The sequence below is a fragment of the Prionailurus bengalensis genome, chromosome A2 (assembly GCF_016509475.1).
Source record: "Prionailurus bengalensis isolate Pbe53 chromosome A2, Fcat_Pben_1.1_paternal_pri, whole genome shotgun sequence".
Lineage (NCBI taxonomy): Eukaryota > Metazoa > Chordata > Mammalia > Carnivora > Felidae > Prionailurus > Prionailurus bengalensis.
In genome coordinates, this window is record NC_057348.1 from 10,612,377 (window position 1) to 10,633,685 (window position 21,309).

The window sequence follows — 21,309 nt, forward strand, 5'->3', positions numbered from 1 at the left end:
TAGTGCTGCTATAAACATTGGAGTGCTTGTGCCCCTTGAAACAGCACACCTGTATCCCTTGGTTCAATAGCTAGTAGTGTAATTCCTGGCTTATAGGGTAGTTCTATTTTTAATTTTGAGGCATTCCCATATTGTTTTCCAGAGCGGCTGCACCAGTTTGCATTCCCACCAGCAGTGCAAAAGAAACCTTCTTTTATTGCATTCTCACTAACATCTGTTGTTGCCTGAGTTGTTAATGTAGCCATTCTGACTGGTGTGAGGTGGTATCCCACTGTGGTTTTGATTTGTATTTCTCTGATGATGAGTGATGTGGAGCATTTTTTCATGTGTCTGTTAGCTATCTGGATGTCTTCTTTGGAAAAGTGTCTATTCATGTGATATTCCCATTTCTTCACTGGATCATTTGTCTATAAGTTCTGTATAGATTTTGGATACTAACCTTTGTTCAATATGTCATTTGCCACATCTTCTCCCATTCCATCGGTTGCCTTTTAGTTTTGCTGATTGTTTCCTTCACTGTGCAGAAGCTTTTTACTTTGATGAGCTCCCAGTAGTTCGTGTTTGCTTTTGTTTCCCTTGCCTCTGGAGACGTGTTGAGGAAGAAGTTGCTGTGGCTGAGGTCAGAGAGGTTTTTGCCTGCTTTCTCCTTGAGGATTTTGATGGCTTCCTGTCTTACATTTAGGTCTTTCATCCATTTTGAGTTTATTTTTGTGTATAGTGTAAGAAAGTGGTCCAGGTTCATTTTTCTGCATGTGGCGCTCCAGTTTTCCCAGCACCATTTGCTGAAGAGTCTGTCTTTATTCGATTGGATATTCTTTCTTGCTTTGTCAATGATTAGTTGACCATACATTTGTGGGACCATTTGTAGGTTCTCTGTTTTGTTCCATTGATATAAGTGTCAGTTTTTGTGCCAGTACCATACTGTCTTGATGATTATAGCTTTGTATTACAGCTTGAAGTCTGGGATTATGATGCCTCCAGCTTTAGTTTTCTTTTTCAGGAATGCTTTGGATATTCAGGGTCTTTTCTGGGCCCATACATATTTTAGGATTGTTTGTTGTAGCTCTGTGAAGAGTTATTTTGTCTTTACTTTGATAGGGATTGCATTGAATATGTAGAGTGTTTTGAGTAGTAACAACATTTTATAAATATTTGTTCTTTCTATCCAGGAGCATGGAATATTTTTCTATTTTTTTGTGTTCTTTGATTTCTTTCATAAGCTTTCTATAGGTTTCAGTGTATAGATTTTTCACCTCTTTGGTTAGGTTTATTCGTAGGTATTGTGTTTTTTGGTGCAATTGTCAATGGGATAGATTTCTTGATATCTCTGTCTTATTGCTTCATCATTGGTGTATAGGAATGCTCTGATTTCTGTCCATGGATTTTATATCCTGTGACTTTGCTGAATTCATGGATCGGTTATAGCGGCATTTTCGTGGAATATTTTGGGATTTCCATATAGAGTATCATGTCGTCTGCAAAGAGGGAAACTTTGACTTCCTACTTGCCAATTTGGATGACTTTTATTCCTTTATGTTATGTGATTTCTGAGGCTAGGTCTTCCAATGTTATGTTAAATAGCAGTGGTGAGCGTGGACATCCCTGTCGTGTTCCTGACACTAGGGGGAAATCTCTCAGCTTTTCCCCAATGAGGATGATATTATCAGCGGTCTTTCAAATACAGCTTTTCTGATCTTGAGGTATGATCCTTCTAACCCTACTCTCTTGAGGGTTTTTATCAAGAAAGGATGCTGTATTTTGTCAAATACCTTCTCTGTATCTATTGAGAGGATCATGTGGTTATTGTCCTTTCTTTTACTGATGTGATATGTCACAGCGATTGTTTTGTGGATATTGAACTAGCCCACATCCCAGGTATAAATCCCACTTGGTCATGGTGAATAATTCTCTCAATACATTGTTGGATCCAGTTGGATAGTATCTTGTTGAGGATTTTTGTGTCCCTGTTCATCAGGGAACTTGGGCTATAGTGGTCCTTTTTAGTGGGGTCTTTGTCTGGTGTTGGAATCAAAGTAATGCTAGCTTCACAGAATGAGTTTGGAAGTGTTCCTTCCATTTTTATTTTTTGGAACAGCTTTGAAAGAATAGCTGTTAACTCTTCCTTAAATGTTTTTTAGAATTCCCCTGCAAAGCCATCTGGCCCTGGACTCTAGTTTTTTTGGGATATTTTTGATTACTATTCAATTTCTTTACTGGTTATGGGTCTGTTCAAATTTTCTATTTCTTCTGGTTTCAGTTTTGGTCGTTTATATGTTTCTAGGAATTTGTCCATTTCTTCCACATTGCCCAATTTGTGGGTCTGTACTTGCTTATAATATTCTCTTATTTTTGTTTGTATTTCTGCAGTGCTGGTTGTAATCTCTGCTCTTTCATTCTTGATTTTATTTGTTTGAGTCCTTTCCTTTTTGTTTTTGATCAAACTGGCTAGGGGCTTATCAGTGTTGTTAATCTTTGTTAATCAGTGATTACTGAAAGGTATGAATTTGATTCATATTGTTGCCTGTAGAGTTGGAGTTTCTGGTGGTGTTGCCTGGTCCTTTCTAGTGTTTGTTGATTTTTTTTCTCTTTTCTCTCCTCAGAGATCCTACCAGATATTTCTTGCTGGGCTAGTTTAGTGTCCACAAACTCCTTTAGTTTTTGTTTGTTGGGAAACTTTTGATCTCTCCTCTTATTTTGAATGACAGCCTTGCTGGATAAAGGATTCTTGGCTGCATTTTTTTTTTTTTGATTCAGCACATTGAATATATCCTTCTTCTCCTTTCTGGCCTGCCACGTTTCTGTGGAAAGGGCTCCTGTTAACCTGAACTGTCTTCCCTTATAGGTTAAATACTTTTTTTCCCTTGCTGCTTCCATGATTCTTTCCTTGCCTGAATGTTTTGTGAATTTGACGATGATATGCCTTGCTGATGGTCGGTTTTTGTTGAATCTAATGGGAGTTCTCTGTGCTTCCTGGATTTTAATGGTTGTGTCTTTCCCCAGATTAGGAAAGTTTTCCACTATGATATGCTCACATCAGCCTTCTACCCCTTTTCCTCTGTTTTCATCTCCTGAGACCCATATGATTTTGATGTTATTACTTTTTAATGAGTCATTGAGTTCTCTAATATTATATCGTACTCTTTTGCCTTAGTTTCCTTCTTTTTTTCTGCTTCATTATTCTCCATAAATTTGTCCCGTATATCACTGATTCGCTGCTCTGCTTCATCTAACCTCACCACCATGGCAAGCATTTGAGATTCCATCTCAGGTATAGCATTTGTTATTTCATCCTGACTATCTTTTACTTCTTTTGTGTCCGCAGAAAGGGATTCTATGCTTTTTTCAACCCCAGCTAGTGTTCTTATTATTGTGATTCTAAATTTTGTTCAGACTTCCTGCTTGTATCTGTTGATTAAGTCCCTCACTGTCATGTTTTCCTGTTGATCCTTTGTGGCGAATTCCTTCATTTTATTATTTTGGAGTAAGAAAAGGGATTAACAAAGTAAATAAAAATTAAAATTAAAAAATTAAAAATAACACACAAAAAATAAAATAAAGGATTCTAGCTCCTAGGTTTGTTTTGGACTGGTTGTTATAAGAAGCTTGATAGAATAGAGAATGAAGGTAAAGAAAAGAAAAAAAAATGGAAAAAAACTGAAAACATTTGAAATTTAAAAACGTGAATACAACAAAGTAGAATAAAATGAAATGATGAAAATCAAATAGAATTTTAAAAAATTACAAAAAAGTAAAAAATATAATAGAAAAATTTAAAGAAAGATCTTTTTTATAAAGACAGAAAATAAAATAAAAAAAATTTCCCTTTGTTTCAACAGTAAGAAAAGAATAGAAAAAGAAAAATATTGAATAGATGGACCAGGAAACAGAATGAAATAAGATCAAAATTACATCCAGTTTCCCCTAGAAGTCAAACTATGAAGCACTTTATAGTCTGTAAACTAAGCAGCAGAGAGATTGGTCATGTTCCTCTAGATTGTGGTTGGCCCAGTTGGGCACTGCTTGGTGTAGCAACTCCGTTCTGCACTAGATGACTCTGCTTAGTTTAATGGGATTGATCACTGTGGTGCATGTGTGGTGCATGTGTGTATGCACATATGTGGGAGGGGAAAATGCTGTCAGCCAGCTACCCAGTCTCTAGTATCAGAACTCTGTGCTCTCCCTGACTGGCAATCAAGCACTGGCAATCTTTCTTGTCTCTGGCTTCCGTCCACTCCCCATTTCTCCACTGTCTGTGACCAAGCTGTCAGCTTGCCAGAGGACACCTCCCTCCCAAATTTTATCTCAGATATAGCAATGTTTACAAACTCCCCATTTCTGAGGGCCAAGCAGCTTTGACCCTCTCAGACCCTCAGGGGAGGGTCCACCAAGCAATGTCATGGTGCCCACCCACCCCTGGTACGTTTGTGTGACCGTGCTGCTGCAGATGCCCAGAGATTGTGGCCAGGTGCCCCAGAAAATGTTGGTGTGATTATGTAGTAGCAGCATTTCAGGGATTATGGTAAATAACAGCACCCATCTGGCACCAGGCTTCACCCTTACCATCCTAGTTCCAACAGCAGCAATGTGGCTGTTCTCCAGGGTCTGCTGGGACCTTTGCCTGCGGCGAGGCTGCACGGCCTCTACCAAATGTCCTCCCAGCAGAGAAATTGCCTCTCCCCGTGTGGCCTGAGGACCCCTCGGACCTTGCTGTCTGTTTCTGGGGATACGCCCTCCCCACCAGAGCTCTCCCAGGTATCGAGCTTTGGAGTTTCAGACTCTATGCTCCCCTGTTTATAGCCTCTTCATGAAATTGAAACCCTCTCCTTTCTCTCTTCTCCCTGTTTTTGTTCAGTCCACTCCTTCTCTTTCTCTCCAGCTGCTTTTTTGTTGGGCAGTGCTTCTCCTATACTCTCCCCCATCTCCATCCTCTCTCCACAAGCAAAAACAGCTCCCTGCCCTCCATAGCTTCTCTCTTCCCCAGTTCACCTCTCCACGCTGTGTACCTGCCAAATTCCGTGGTTCAAGTTGTGCAGATTGTTGTGTTATTCCTCAGATCAGGTTTCTAGATATGCAAGACGGTTTGGTGTTGATTTAGTTGCATTTCAGTAAGGAGAGAGGCAAAAAACCTTCCATGCTCCTCCGCCATCTTGGCCTGTCCCCAACATTGCCTTAGAATGTATCCACTGATACAGGAGGCTTTGAGCTCCTCTCTCTCTTATTTACATCCCACTCCTACACCCGTTGTGTTGCCTGCTCTGCTCACAACTTTGTCTTTTATATTGCCTGATGGTTTTGGGTGAGCTCTTGACTCAAGGTCTTTGCACATGCGATTTCTCTGCCTTAACTGGTTTTCTCAAAGTTATCCACATGGTTCATGCATCCCTGAGTTTTCCAGCTCAGAAGCCCCTGATCAGTCATGACACAAAGGCAGGTTTTCCTTCCACTTAGGACTACTGTGTCCCGAACTTTTTTCCTTATTAGTTGTAACCACCACCTGAAACACCATTTATTCCTTTATTAATATTCTGTTCCTCCCTCTGACACACACACAAAGATGAGACTGTCTTGTTAAGTGAAACACACATTCCTCCTGCATTTGTGCAATGCTGTTAAAAATACTTGTCACAAGATAACGTGTTAAATTTTCTCAGGTGGAAAAAAAAGGTCACAGGAAATTTATGGAGGAGAACATTGCTTTGGATAATTGTTTTGATTCAGAACAAGAATTGTGAACAATTTAAGACTCATGGAAAACATGGACATTTGAGAGTCCCTGAAATTTTCTGGTGTGTATTCTAGATCGGTAGGGAGTATGTAAGAATTAATGAATGAAGCATTTTGAAAAGACAGCATTTCTTGTAATTCTGTGATCATGCTGCTGCCTTTCCAATGTTCTTGTCTCTGTTCCAGCCATTTTCATCAATTACATGGAAGGAAGAAATCAAACTCATGTTACGGAATTTATCCTCTTGGGACTCTCAGACCAGGGGGCGCTGCAGTCACTGCTCTTTTGGCTGTTCCTGTCCTTGTACTTGGTCACCTTCACTGGGAATCTGCTCATGATCCTGGCCATTATCACAGACTCCCGCCTCCACACGCCCATGTACTTCTTCCTCTCCAACCTGTCCTTTTCAGACATCTGTTTCACCTCCACCACCATCCCAAAGATGCTGCTGAACATCCAGACGCAGAGCAGAGCGATCTCCTACAAAGGTTGCCTCAGCCAGATGTACTTTTTCATGCTTTTTGCAGGAATCGACAACCTCCTCTTGACAGTGATGGCCTATGATCGGTTCGTGGCCATCTGTCACCCATTGCACTACATGGTCATCATGAACCCCAAGTTCTGTGGCATCCTGCTTCTGGGATCCCTGTTATTGAGTGTTCTTGTCTCTCTGTTACATGACTTGCTGATTTTGCGACTCTCTTTTTGCACAGATCTGGAAATCTTTCACTTTTTCTGTGAACTTAAGCAGGTGATCCAACTTGCTTGCTCTGATACCTTCCTCAATGACCTGGCGATGTATTTGGCAAGTGGACTCCTGGGTGTTGTTCCACTCACTGGCATCCTCTCCTCTTACTCTAGAATTGTAGCCTCCATTTTGAGAATTTCATCAGTGAGGGGCAAGTATAAAGCATTTTCCACGTGTGGGTCTCATCTCTCAGTTGTGTTCTTGTTCTATGGTACAAGCCTTGGTGTGTATTTTAATTCTGCTGCTTCACAAACCTCCAGCACAGGTGCCATAGCCTCAGTCATGTACACGGTGGTGATGCCCATGCTGAACCCCTTCATCTATGGTCTCAGGAACAGAGACATCAAGCAAGCCCTGAGAAAGCTCTTTAGCCGAGAAACATTGTCTGCATGTAGGATTCTTTGTTTCAGGATAAAGACTTGAGTAACAGGGCTTAAAACCCTAGAAGACCTAGATCATGATATTTGTATCAGTTCATAGGCTGGAAATGTGCAGTTTATATTCTTACCTTATTAGTTAGCTGAAGTTTTTCATACATCACAAGCAACTATTTTTTTGTAGTTCTTTAAAGCTTATTTATTTTGAAAGGGGGAGCATTAGTAGGGACAGGCAGAGGGAGATTGATGGAATATCCCAAGACATGTCCATGCTGTCAGCGCAGAGCCTGAAATGGGGCTCAGTGTCACAAATTGTACGATGTTGACCTGAACCATCATCGAGAGTTGGACTCTTATCTGACTGAGCCACCCAGGAACCCCACTTCTGCATTTCTTTAAAATTGTTTAGGACTCTCATTAAATTCCATTGCATGGAGTTTTAGGAAAAAAATGCTCATGTATTCATTTTGAGAGAGAGAGAGACGGAGAGAGGGAAGGAGGGAGGGAGGGAGAGGGCTAGTGCAAGAGCAAGAGAGAAAGAGGGGGGGAGAGAGAGAGAGAGAGAGAGAGAGAGAGAGAGAGAGAGAGAGAGAAAATGAATGAATGAATCAGAAGTAGGCTCCCGGCTCTGAGCTTTCAGCACAGACCATGATGCAGGCCTTGAAACCATGAATTGTGAGGTCATGACCTGAGCCAAAGTCAGATGCTCAACCAATTGAGCTACCCAGATGCCTCCATTGCATGGGTATTTAAAAACATATACATAATATAGCAAATTGAGTACTTATAATGTGATAGGAAGAGACGGTGGAGTAAATGTGAAATGGGTTTTCTCTGGGTTGAAGACAGGTATCTTTAACATATCTACTTCTGGAGGAAAATCATTGAGCCTATCACAGGTTGTATACAAGTTTCAAGGGTTTTATGTCAATCCTCCTTGGACGGAGATCACATCCTGAAGAGCCAAAGCACCTGGAACCTTGTGTGATTAGTTTACAATAATCCACCTTCATTAGGCAGTCTCTAATTTTCCCTCACACATTCCTAAACGTAAATTAAGTGGGAAGGTAATAGAAATTGCAACCTCTGATTTGTCAGGCCTTGATGATGTCATTCTTGGTGATTTTCCTAGAGATGCGTTATTACTTTTCTTTTAATGTTTTGGTAGGCAGCAACACTATCTTGTGATATCCCTCAACACCTCCTACCATACAGGCTCTTCACAAATGTCAAACACAATATGGCTTTTCTGCCTATTGCCACCTCCATCTTTTCTAATGCTGCATCCCAGAAATTAGCAGTGAGAGCAGGATACAATTATGACCTAACCTGTACTTTGTGAGACTGAGTAAGATGAATGTCTCTTGTTCACCTTCCCCAGAGTTCCCTACTTGGATCGTAAGGCATAGTTGTAATTTTCTATTACCTGATTCACAGTTTTCCAGCTAAAGGTCCACAGGTCCTTTCAAACACTAGTATGCAGATAAATGTTCATGGAACTATCTCTCAAAACCAAAGACAAAAAGAAACAGGGAAAGCAAGAAGAAAGGAAGAAAATAAAAACAAAGGGATAAAGAATATTTGCCACTTTCCCTGGTATAATTCCTCTCATCTTGTCCAGTATCAAGTTATCAATTTTAGTTCAGACCACAGTCCTCATGAACCATTATAGGCTAACCAGTGCCATCACCTCAGAGCCTTTGGGTTGTGTTGGAGGAAAATGTAATGTCATTGTCATTTTACAGATTTCTGTCCGGTGTAAATGGTTCCATTAATTGAAGATCTGGGTCAGTGAACAGTCTCAGGACCGATAGTCAGGTTTATGACCCTTCATTGTGGTGACTCAGGTCAATCTTTCCTTCATGATTATTAGAGTTGGTTGTTTTCTTGTTTTTGTTTTTGTTTTGCTTATTTTGTTAGTTACACAAATCAGTTCTGCCATTAGTAAGCTTCCCATCAGTTTTGTTTCTGGGAGACACCATGATGAATTTGCCATTTGCAAACATCCAGGTAGCTCAACCAATGTTGATGAGAATGATTAATTCTTATGCACTATGAATAGCATACCTTGAATGGGTTTGGACTGCTGTCATGGCCTCTGGCAGTTCAGGAGGGCCTTAACTGAGGACAAAGGCATTTCAGTTTCAGAATGTCCATTGTAAGTTTGTCATATGGAGAGAAGCTCTGTAGAACCTGTCAAAGAAGATATTATTTCCCTACCCAAGCTATTTCTCAATGATCTTATGAATTTTATGTTGTCTGAAGTTTTAGTTTGGGAATACTTTAGGGTTGAGGTATTGAATCACACATGATAAACCCATCACAATGCCCTTGTCTCCTTGTACTTTGGATTACTTCTTCTACATCATATTAAGCTATTTATGGCACTGAAAAAAAGTTTTAAGTTCATTTATTTGCTTTGAGAGAGAGTGAGCATGCCGACACAGGACAGAAAGAGGGAGAGAGAGAAAATCCCAAGCAGGCTCCACACTGCCAGTGCAGAGCCCCATGTGAGGCTCAAACTCACAAACCATCACATCATTACCTCAGCCAAAAATCTAGAGTCTAACGCCTAACTGACGGAGCCACCCAGGCACCACCGAAGTTCTTTTAGAGTATGTGACTCTTTTGTCATACTTTTTGGTCAGAGTAAAAAATATATAAAATTTATCATTTTCAACATCTTGAAATACACTTAAGTGCCATTAAGTACTTTCTCAATGTTGAGCCGCCACCACCTCTACCCATCTCCAGAACTTTCTCATCTCTCAACCTGAACGTTTTTCTCCTTGAAATCCTAAGTTTGTATTGCCCCTCTGCATAGCCCCTGGCTCCCACCAGCCTACCTTCTCCGTCTCAAACTGTTTACTCTAGGTACCTCAGGTAGATGTCATGGTGTGATACGGGTCCTTTTGTGTCTGGCTTCTGACACTTAGCCTTGTGTTTGAGAGTTTCACCCATGTTGTAGACTGTGCCAGAATTCCCTTCACCGTAAAGGCTGAATGCTGTTCCACTGTCTGTGTTCACCACACTTTGTTCATCTGTGAGATTGTTGATGGACATTCAGGTTGTCTCCACACTTTTATTACTGTGAATAAATCTGTTATGAAAATTAGTGTAGAAATATCTGTTCTGGTGTAGAAATATCAATGCTTTACATTCTCTTGGGGCATGTAAGTAGGTATATAACCAGACGTGAAACTGCAACATCAAACGATAATTCTGGGTTTACATTATTGAGTCACTGGCACACTGTTTGCTTCAGCAGCTGTGTCCCTTTTTATTCTCATCAGCAAAGCACCACAGGGTTCCAATTTGTCCACATCCTCGCCAACACTCATCTTCTGTTTTAGTTTTCAAATAGCCATCCTAGTGTGTGTGGCGTGGTATCACGCTATGGTTTTTATTTGCATTTCTGTAGTGATTAGTCATGTTGTGCATCTTTCATGTGCTAAGCAGCCATTGCTCTATATTCTTGAGTCCATTGTCTTTTCCTTTTGTGGTTTTCAAAATTATTTATATTTATGTTTTCATTTTTTATACATGTATTTTTTATTTTTTAAGTTTATTCGTTTATTGAGAGAGAGAGAGAGAGAGAGAGAGAGAGAAATCGCATGAGCATGAGGACGAGAGTGGCAGAGAGAGAGGGAGAGAGAGAATCCCAAGCAGGCTCCATGCTGTCAGTGCAGAGCCAGATGTGGGGCTCGAACTCACAAACTGTGAAATCGTAGCCTGAGCTGAAACCAAGAGCCAGACACTTAACCAACTGAAGCAACCGGGATCCCCATTAGTTTTACTTTTTAAAATTTATTTAGAAGTTTTAATTCCTGTATAGTTCACATACAGTGTACTGTCAGTTTCAGGAGTATAATATGGTGCTTCACCACCTCCGTAAAACACCCAGTGCTCATCACAACAAGTGCCCTCCTTAATCCCCATCACCCATTTCTCCCATCTTCTTCCTTCCCCTCTGGCAACCATAAACTTCTTCTCTCTTTTTTTCTTGTGCTCATTTGTTTTGTTTCTTAAATTCCGCATATGAGTGAGATCATGTGGTATTTTTCTTTCTCTAACTGACTTATTTTGCTCAACCTTATGCTCACTAGCTCCATCCAAGTCTTTTCAAATGGGAGGATTTCATTCAGTTTTATGGGTAATATTCCATTGTATGTCTATACCAGATCCTTATCCATTCATCTATCAATGACACTTAGGCTGTTTCCATTATTTGGCTACTGTAAGTGATAGTGCTGAAACCACAGAAGTGCATTTATCCCTTTGAATGAGTGTTTTTGTATTTTGGGGGTAATGACCCAGAAGTGCTATTACTGGATTGGAAGGTACCTCTGTTTTTTTTCCTTCCATGATTTTATTTAAATTCAAGTTAGCTACCATAGAGTGTACAATTGGTTTCAGGAGTCGAATTCAGGGATTCGTTGCCTGCATAGAATACATGGTGCTCATCACAACAAGTGCCTCCCTTAATGCCCATCACCCATCTAGTCTCTCCCCCATCCACCTCTTTTCCAGCAACTCTCACTTTGTTCTCTGTGGTTACCAGTCTCCTATGGTTTGCCTCCTCCCTGTTTTTATCTTAGGGTATTTTTTTCCCTTACTCTAAACTTGTCTGTTCTGTTTCTTAAATTCCACATATGAGTGTAATCATATGATACTTGTCTTTCTCTGACTGACTCATTTTAGTTAGCATAATACTCTAGTTCCATCCACGTCATTTCAAATGGCAAGATTTTATTCTTTTTGATGCTAAAGCAACAAGGGTCATTCTATTTTTATCTTTTGGAGGAAGTTTCATACTGTTTCCTACAGTGGCTATACCAGTTTGTATTCTCCCCAGCAGTGTAAGAGGGTTCCCCTTTCTCCACATCCTCACCAACAGTAAAAGTTTTATTATGGAAGTGTGGATTAATTGTATGGTACACCCGAAACTAATAGGACACTGTGTGTTAACTAACTGGAATTTAAAGAAAAGTTTTGCCTTTTTTTCCTTAACTTTAGAGAGAGAGAGAGAGTATGAGCAATTGGGAGTGAGGGGTTAGAGAGAGAGAGAATCCCAAGAAGCTTCCACGGTAGGTGCAGAGCCTGACTTGGGGCTCAGTGCAGCAACTCTGGGATCATGAACCAAACTGATGTCAAGAGTCAGATGCTCAATCAACTGAGACACACAGATGCATCATTACTTCCTTTCTAAAATTGAGTTGTTTGTTTTTTAAAAAGAATTCTTGAAATTCTGTACATACTTTGATATTAATCTATTATCAGGTGTGTGATTCACCAGTAGTTTCTCCATTTTGTGGGTTACCTTTTCATTTGGAAATAGTGCCCTTCAGTGCACAAATATTCTTGATTTTGGTGGCATAATTTTTTCTCTAGTTGCCTGTGTCTTTGGTGTTATATCCAAGGAATCTTTGTCAAATCCAGAGTCATAACGAGGTACCTTTATGTTTTCTTCTACGTGTTTATTTACAGTTTTATTTCTTATGTTTAGATCTGTGATCCATTTGGAGTCATGTTTGTAGATGGTAGAGCGAAGGGTCATTTCCATCTTTTTGAATGTGTATGTCCAGGTTTACATCACAATTTCTTGGAAAGAATGTCTATTTACCATTGAAGTGTACTGGCAGTCTTTCAAAAATCATTCACTTATAGCTATGAGGATTTATTTCTGGGCTTTCTCCTATTCCATTGAGTTATATCTTTGTTTTTATTGTTGTTGTGAAAGCTGGTCATTTAAAAATTAAATTGTGGTAACTCTGAATATTTTATTTCTTTCCTCCCAACCATGATTTTTATTGAAGTATACTTTACAGAGTTGTATTAGTTTCAGTGTAAAATGTAATGCATCAACAATTCTATGCACTATTAAGTGCTCATGGAGATAAGTGTACCCTTAGTTCCCTTTATCTATCTCACCCAACCATAGCCACCTTTTCTCTGACAACCACCAGTTTGTTCTCCGTGTTAAAAGTCTGGTTTTTTGTTTCTTCTTTTTTCCATGTTTGTTCATTTGTTTTGTTTCTTAAATTCCACATAGGAGTGCAATCAAATGGTGTTTGTCTTTCTCTAACGGACTCATTTCCCTGAGCACTATACCCTCTAGGTCCCTCCAAGTTGCAAACTTACATAATTTTTATTATTATTTTTTGCTCTTCAAAGGGGTCCATTGATTCCCTATTTTTCCATCTACAGTTTTCTTAGACTATTGTAGTAGCAACAGTCCGTGTCTACCATTGTCTCAGGATGAGTTTTCCACAGGGAGAGCTTGATCCTGGACATCCCGTCATGAGATCTGCACTGACATTCAGATATTTTCCTAAATTTGTGTCAAGCTGACAGCCAAAATATCTGCATCTCTGCTCTCTGAACGCTAACTGCTCAGGGTCATGTTTGAGTTGTCATACTCGCCCCCTGATGACTGGTCATCAAGTATGAAGTATTTCCCGCATTGGCTGCCCAGATACTTCCTGTTGGAGTGCTCTTACCCCTTCACCCACACCAAGACTCGGGACAATTAGTAGGTTGTTTGTGCAGTCTTCACTTATCTCCCCTGGAAGAGGTGACCTGTGTTTGTATTCTCTTCATCAGGTGTCAGTGCCTCTTCAGGTTAGCACATTCATTTATTTTTATGTCCTTGCTCTGTGGAGACTGTGAACTCCTCAAGAGAAGGGACCATTTCTTACACCTTTCTTCCTTCCTGGGATGTAGTTTAGTGCCTACTGTAAAACAACTGCTAATGAAGTGTTAGTAAGATGCTTGAAGAAGCAAATGGTTGAGTGATGTTAAACAGACATTGCCTACATTGAAGGAGAAAGGAGAAGCAGGAGAAAAGAAGAAAGCTGTGGAGGCTGGGAGTTCCATGATTGTGAGCCAACAGAATGAGTACAGATGGGAGAAAGAAAAGATTTAGGGGACACAATTCTCCAAAACCAGAATTGTATACTTATGATGGGGTGCTCTGACTTATTAGTGAGAAGCTCCAAAGACAGGGGACCTCCTTCTGGGATAAGAGAGTTTAATGGGATAAGAGACAATCAGAGAATGTCAAGGCTGTGTCCCAACACTGGGACAAGTTTGCATTCTATCTTACTCTCCTAGCTCCAAAGACCCAAGCCTCTTACAGGGACAATAGACACAATATTATTTCATTAATGAGACTCATGGGAGTTTATTCCCTACAATTACAAAAATTGAAAATGCCTTTGCTGCACCCATGAAAGTAACTCCTATAATCTCAGGTGATACGAGCATAGAGCTGTGTTTTCTAGAGACTTCCTGAGCGGGGCCATGTCTCTTCCCTTCCTGGGGACATAACTCCAACCACAGCAATCATCCATGGGAGAGACACGGTCATTGATTTCACATTGCTCAGTGCTAACATCTGGGTGAGCCACAGAATCTTCAGAAGTGCTGGAGAAATGTGTTATGAGTGGAGGGACCTCTTGTAGCTGATGTTATTTTGGGGGCATCGACAGGGACAATAAGTTACGGAGAGTTTAGTGATGTCAAGCCCTGCCCATAAGGCTTTGATTCTGGAGGGAAAGTCCAGATATACTAAACCATCTGTCCTCCAGAGTTAGTGCTTCATCAGTGGGCCTTCATGTTTCAACAGTCTTTCCTCTGTTTTCATTGCTGGTCCTTCCATTGTTGGGAGTGACTGTTTACTGTTATTGAACCATTTATTAATTGTCATTCAACAAGCATTTTTTTCCAAGCAATTAATTTGTGGTAGACACTACTATTTATTCTATGAATAGCTAAATGACTAAGACAGTGTTTCTTCTGTCAGGGTACTCATTGTGTAAACAGAGTGAGAGTTGTAAAAATGAATAAATGTGATAATGAGAGGTTGCATTGAAATCTGGGGAAGTAGATCCCCAAAAGTTACCTCTTTATTTTATTTGTAATTGTTTTAAAAAAAGAAGAATCTTTCATAGGAGTCAGCAAAGGCTTTGCAGAGAAGCCTATAGGTGCTGAGCCTTGAAAGGGGTGTTGGAGTCTTTCCGTGGGGAGGAGGGGTGTGAGCAGTCCAGAAACAGCAGGGGAAGAATTTTAGAGATTAAAGTAGAGTGGGAGTTGTGCTGATGGGAACTAGAAACACTTCTTACCGTCTGATCAGCAATCATAAGCATAGTCGATAAAATGAATCCAAATGGACCTGGCTGGGTAAGCAGTAGTCAGATTAACAAACAATGTTATATTTTGGCTAGAAGGTTGAAATTGAAATCTGAAATTAGTGAAGTGTAAGTGCAGGTTTTATGTCAGGGGACAGCTATGACAGGTCTTGTCTAGGGAAAAACGACCCAGGTTATTGTGAGGAAGAAACTATTGCTGCATTCAGAGTGGGAGAGTGTTATTGAGGGATAGAAACAGCACCAGGCACAGAATGGGTCTCGGAGGGGTGGAAATCGTGAATCCAGAAATTCAGATGAATTTTTTCATTCATTCTTAAATGTTTACTAGAAACAATGCAGATACCATATAGTCATCATTTCATTGAAAAATTTCAAAAACTGTATGTGGTATGATTATTTAATGTTACTGATGGGAAGAGTTACTGACAGCAGCGACACTGGTCATACAGGGCATATACCAGACTCTTTGGGACAATCTCAGAACACGGTGTTTCCAAAGATTTTGCATTTCGTTAATAATTTTAGTTTTTAATCAAATTTAGTATTTGTGTAGTTTTATATTTACAGAACAAACCTGCTATGATCTTTAGAGGGTTCTCCCAAGCTCCCTTCCCAGTTTCTGCACTTATGAACACACACTCTCTCTTACACCTGTTACTTTTAATTCTCATATCTGCTGAGCTTCCACACGCAGTGACTTTTTCCTCAGGCTTCCTTTGTTCTTGAAGCAATTGATAGCGTTAGGAGTAGTGGTCAGGCATTGCATTAAAAAAATCTTCTTTTGGACTGGCCTTATTATTCTTTCTTTTCATGAGTAGAATGGGACATGGATGTTGGACAAGAATACTAGAGAGGGAAAGAGGCATGTTCATTCCCTGACAGCAAGGGTTCAGACTATCAACATGACTAACTCTCATTGGTGTTGACATTGATATCCTGGCAGACACGGTGTTTGTCAGATTTCTCTTTCCCTTTTCTTTCCATCTTGTCCTCCTGTAGGGACTTTCTATGGGCAACCCCATCTCTAAGTAGTGGTGGTTATCTTCCACCTCCTTAAGAGTAGAATATTTCTGTAAACCATTGGTTCTCTACTGCACTCGAGATTGTGTCTTCAGTTATTTACATTATATACTCTGTGTTATAACCCAATACTACTTTATTTTGTTGCTCAGATTGTTGCAGCTGTGGCAATGGAGAGCTCCTTCAGTTACTGATATGTCCCTTTGGCATGTCTTCATCATTCTTGGCTTTTTTTGGGTGGCCTTTCATTACTGTCTTACAGGAAAAGATGCTTCAGATTCAGCTTATTGTATGTTCCTCTGGAGTTCTACAGTCAGTCATTTCTGCAAGGAGCCCTGTTTTATTTTATTGGAATATGGGATTAGATTCAAGATCTTGGTACCTGCTGTACTTACTTGTTGCTACCAGGGTCTCCATATTCCCTCAACTGACCTGGCAAGGAAACATATGAGTGTTCACTACTCAGTGTATATGCAGACATCCATACATGTGTCTATATGTAACCCTCTGTATTTTTATATAAAAATACAAAAGCTAAAGTAAGTTCATATTGATGGCTCCAAACTAATTTATTACCAAAGGACCATAAGAGCTACTCCACCTTGCTTACATGTGAAGTCCTAAACCAAATGTGATCATGTCGTTCCCACCATTTACTGTCCATTTCCTTATATGTTCAATTTCAGTGCAGGAGTATCAGCATTGTTAACAGTATCCTCTGGGACACATTTTATCAAGAATGGTGCAGTGTTTCTGTGCAGTTTCTTTCATGTCCAGTTTTACAGACTCTTCTCTTTTCCCAGATCTTGTTTTTCTATACTTTTTTTGCCTACCTGCTTCACTGAGATTCTGTCATACAATTATAATATAGTTAGATTGTTTTGTCACAGGTACATTCCATTGTAGGATTCCATCTGTCACCTAAGTTTTATGTTTGCATTGATTTATATTCTGCAACTTTACTGAATTTGTTTATTACTCTAACAGTTTTTCTTGTTTTTTTAATGCTTCTTTATTTTATTATTATTTTTAAAAATTTATTTAATGCTTATTTATTTTTGAGAGAGAGAGAAAGACAGAGTGTGAGCGGGGGAGGGGCAGTGAGAGAGGGAGACCCAGAATTTGGAGCAGGCTCCAGCCTCTGAGCTGTCAGCACAGAGCCCGACACATGGCTCAAATCCATGAACCTTGAGTTCATGACCTGAGCTGAAGTTGGACACTCAACCAACTGAGCCACCCAGGAGCCCCAATGCTATCTTTTTAAACGAAAAATAAGATCACCTTTTTGTGAAGAGAAACAATATTACTTCTTCCATTCTGATTTTGATGCTTTTTGTTTCCTTATTTTTCTTTCCTTTTTTTGGCTAGTTGCTCTGTCTGGAACTTGCAATATACCACGTTGCATAAAAGGTATGAAAAAAAAACATGCTTGTCTTGCCTTATCTTAAAGGTCACTCTCAATGTTTCACTTTGCAGAATGGTTTTAGAGGTGGGTTTACATATATGACCTATTTCGTGTTGTGGAAGTTTCCTTCTATTCTTAGTTACTTGAATGCTGTCAGTCTAAGGAATGCTCCATTTTGTCACATTTTGTTTACCATCTGTGGACATACTTATGTTACCCTTTATTCTGTTAATATGGTGTATTACACTGAGGGAGTTTTATTGCCTTCCTGGAATAAATGCCATTTGGTCATGATGCATAACCCTTTTCTACACCATGATCAAAAGGCTGCTATGCTTGAACCGGTTCACATGAATATACCTTGGGATTATTGCTCTCTACTTTTCTTTTCTTGCAATGTCTTTTCATGGCTTTGGTATCAGTGCAATCCTGGCCCAATGGAATAAAGTAAGAAGTGTTTCCCCTTTGAATTTATTTGGAAGACGTTGAGAAAGATTGATGTTAATTCTTCTAATTCTGTGTGGTTCTTGTGGTGCTTAGCCATGACTGCTCCATTGGAAAGCCTACACAAAATGCAATTTTCCTAGAAGAAAGATGCTCTTTGGCTTATGGTGTAGCCTGTCCCCTGCTTTCTAAAAAGCGGTGCTTCAGCTACAAGAGTATACAGTACCACAATAATGGAGAACTCTCTCTCTCCCTACCCTCACTTTTGTGTGTGTGTGTTTGTTTGTATGTGTATGTGTGTATAGCTCAGTGAAGTACACACCCATAAAGCATATACAGCAACCCGAAGCTGTCTTATGCAATAGAAAATGCAGAAATTAGAGCAGCTAGCGATGTAGAGTAAAGGTAGAAAGACCGAGAATTACGGAGGAATGAATTATGTTCCATTAGTGTACATTACATAAAATGTATCCTGTTTTAGACAGACATCATATATAACATATAAATATAAACACGACACTGAACGGTAGTGTCCACTGCCTTAGAATGTTTCTAAAGATGCAGGAGGCTTTGAGCTCTTCTCTCTTGTTTGCACCCAACACGTACTCCCACTGTGTTACCTGCTCTGCTCACAACTTTTTCTTTGATGTTGCCTGATGGTTTCGGGTGAGCTCTTGACTGAAGGCCTTTGTGCATGTGATGTATCTGCCTTAGCTGGTTTTCTCAAAGTTATCTGCAAGGTTCATATATCCCTTAATTTTCCAGGTCAGAAGTCCCTAATCAGACTTGATACAATGGCAGGTTTCCCTTCAACTTAGGACTCCTTTGTCCTGAATTATTTTACTTATTAGTTGTAACCACCACTTGAAATATCATTTATTGATTTTTAAATAATCTATTTTCCTCCCTCCGACTGACACACACACACACACACACACACACACACACACAAGACTTGGTTTTGTTCAGGTCAAACACACATCACTACTTTTTGCAATGCTTTTGATAATACTTGTCACAAGATAATTTGCTATTTTGTTGGTGAAAAAAAGGTCTCAGGAAGTTTATGGAGGAGAACGTTGTTTTGAATAATTGTTTTGATTAGGAACAAGAATTGTGAACAGTTTCAGCCTCACAGAAAACAGGGAGCATGTGAGAGTCCCTGAAATTTTCTGGTACATATTCGAGATTGGTAGGGAACTGTGTAAGAATTAGTGAGTGCGTCATGTTGAAAACACAGCATTTCTTTTCATTCTTTGATCACTGCTGATGCCTTTACAAGGATCTTGTCTGTTCCAGCTGTTTTCATCAGTTACATGGAAGGAAGAAATCAAACCTGTGTTACAGAATTTATCCTCTTGGGACTCTCAGACCAGGGGGCGCTGCAGTCACTGCTCTTTTGGCTGTTCCTGTCCATGTACCTGGTCACCTTCACTGGGAACCTGCTCATGATCCTGACCATTATCACGGACTCCCGCCTCCACATGCCCATGTACTTCTTCCTCTCCAACCTGTCCTTTTCAGACATCTGTTTCACCTCCACCACCGTCCCAAAGATGCTGCTGAACATCCAGACGCAGAGCAAAGTGATCATCTACGAAGGCTGTCTCAGCCAGATGTACTTTTTCATGCTTTTTGCAGGATTAGACACCTTCCTCTTGACCGTGATGGCCTATGACCGGTTTGTGGCCATCTGTCAGCCACTGCACTACATGGTCATCATGAACCCCAAGTTCTGTGGCATCCTGCTCCTGGTATGCTGGTTATTGAGTATTTTTAACTCTCTATTACATGACTTGCTGATTTTGCGACTCTCTTTTTGCACAGAGCTGGAAATCTTTCACTTTTTCTGTGAACTTAAGCAGGTGATCCAACTTGCTTGCTCTGATACCTTCCTCAATGACCTGATGATCTATGTCACAAGTGGACTTCTGGGTGTTGTTCCACTCACTGGCATCCTCTCCTCCTACTCTAGAATTGTCACTTCCATTTTGAGAATTTCATCAGTGAGGGGCAAGTATAAAGCATTTTCCACGTGTGGGTCTCACCTCTCAGTGGTCTCTTTGTTCTATGGTACAAGCCTTGGGGTGTATCTGAGTTCTGCTGCTGCACAAAACTCCAGAGAAAGTGCCATAGCCTCAGTAATGTACACAGTGGTGACACCCATGCTGAACCCCTTCATCTATGGTCTGAGGAACAGAGACATCAAGCAAGGTCTGAGAAAGCTCTTTAGCCGAGAGACATTCTCTGCATATAGGATTCTTTGTTTCAGGATGAAGACTTGAGTCACAGGGCTTAAAACCCTAGAAGAGCTCGATCATGATATTCATTTCAGTTCATAGGCTGACAGTCTGCAGTTTATTTTTCTACAGTATTCGGTTGCTAGAAGTTTTTCATACATTGTGAGCAACTATTTCTTCTGTAGATTTTTGAAGTTTATTTATTGATTTTGAGAGAGAGAGAGCAAGAGTGAGTGGGGAGGGAGAGAGAGAGATGGAGAGAATATCCCAAGCTGTGTACAGGCTTTCAACACAGAGCCTGAAATGGGGCTCAATGTCAGAGATTGGGCTCATGACCTGAATCCAAACCAAGAGTTGGATGCTTAGCTGACTGAGCCACCCAAGCACCCCTCCTCCAGAAATCTTTAAAACTGTTTAGGCCTCTCATTAAATTTTATCACATGGATTTTAAAAATTTTTAATGATTAGTTATTTTTTGAGACAGAGAGAGAGTGGGGGGTGGGGAGAATAGGGGCAGAGAGAGAGAAGGAGACACAGAATCCGAAGCAGGCTCCAGGCTCTGAGCTGTCAGTCCAGAGCACAATGCAGGGCTTGAACCCATGAATTGCAAGACTACGACCTGAGCCAAAGTCGGATGTTCAACCAATTGAGCCATCCCAGTGCCCCCATTGTATGGATTTTTAAGAACATATATATAACATAGCATGTTATATCATGTGATAGGAGGATATAGTGGAGTAAATGTGAAATGCTTTTTTCTCTGGTTTGAAAGCAGTATCTTTATACTACATACTTATATATATACAGATATATTAGAGTATCTGCTTTTGGAGGAAAATCATTGAACATACAAGAGTTTATAGATGAGTTTCCAGGGTTTTATGCCAATTCACCTCAGCAGGTGATCATATCTATAAGAGCAGAGCCACCGGGAACCCTGTGTGATTAGTTTACAATAATCCACATTCAGTATGCAATCTGTAGTTTCCCCTCACACAGTCCTAATCATAAATTAAGTGTGAAGGTAACAGAAATTGCAGCTCCTGATGTTTCAGGCCTTGATGGTGTCAACCTTGGTGATTTTTCCCAGGGATGCATTATTACTTTTCTTTTAATATTTGGTAGGCGGCAGCACTGTCTTGTGATTTCCCTCAGCAACTCCTACCGTCATAGGCTCTTCACAGATCTCATACACAATAT

General features: G+C 40.2%; 1 protein-coding gene and 1 pseudogene across 1 annotated transcript; both read left to right on the forward strand.

The window, feature by feature from the left end:
- The first annotated feature begins 5,912 nt into the window (after positions 1-5,912).
- Positions 5,913-6,896, forward strand: LOC122486558 (olfactory receptor 7A17-like). Its single transcript, XM_043585912.1, has one exon. The coding sequence runs from the start codon at positions 5,928-5,930 to the stop codon at positions 6,894-6,896; it is 969 nt and encodes a 322-aa protein (XP_043441847.1). The 5' UTR covers positions 5,913-5,927.
- A 12,289-nt stretch (positions 6,897-19,185) lies between these two features.
- On the forward strand, positions 19,186-20,146 carry LOC122486559 (annotated as a pseudogene).
- Positions 20,147-21,309: the final 1,163 nt, after the last annotated feature.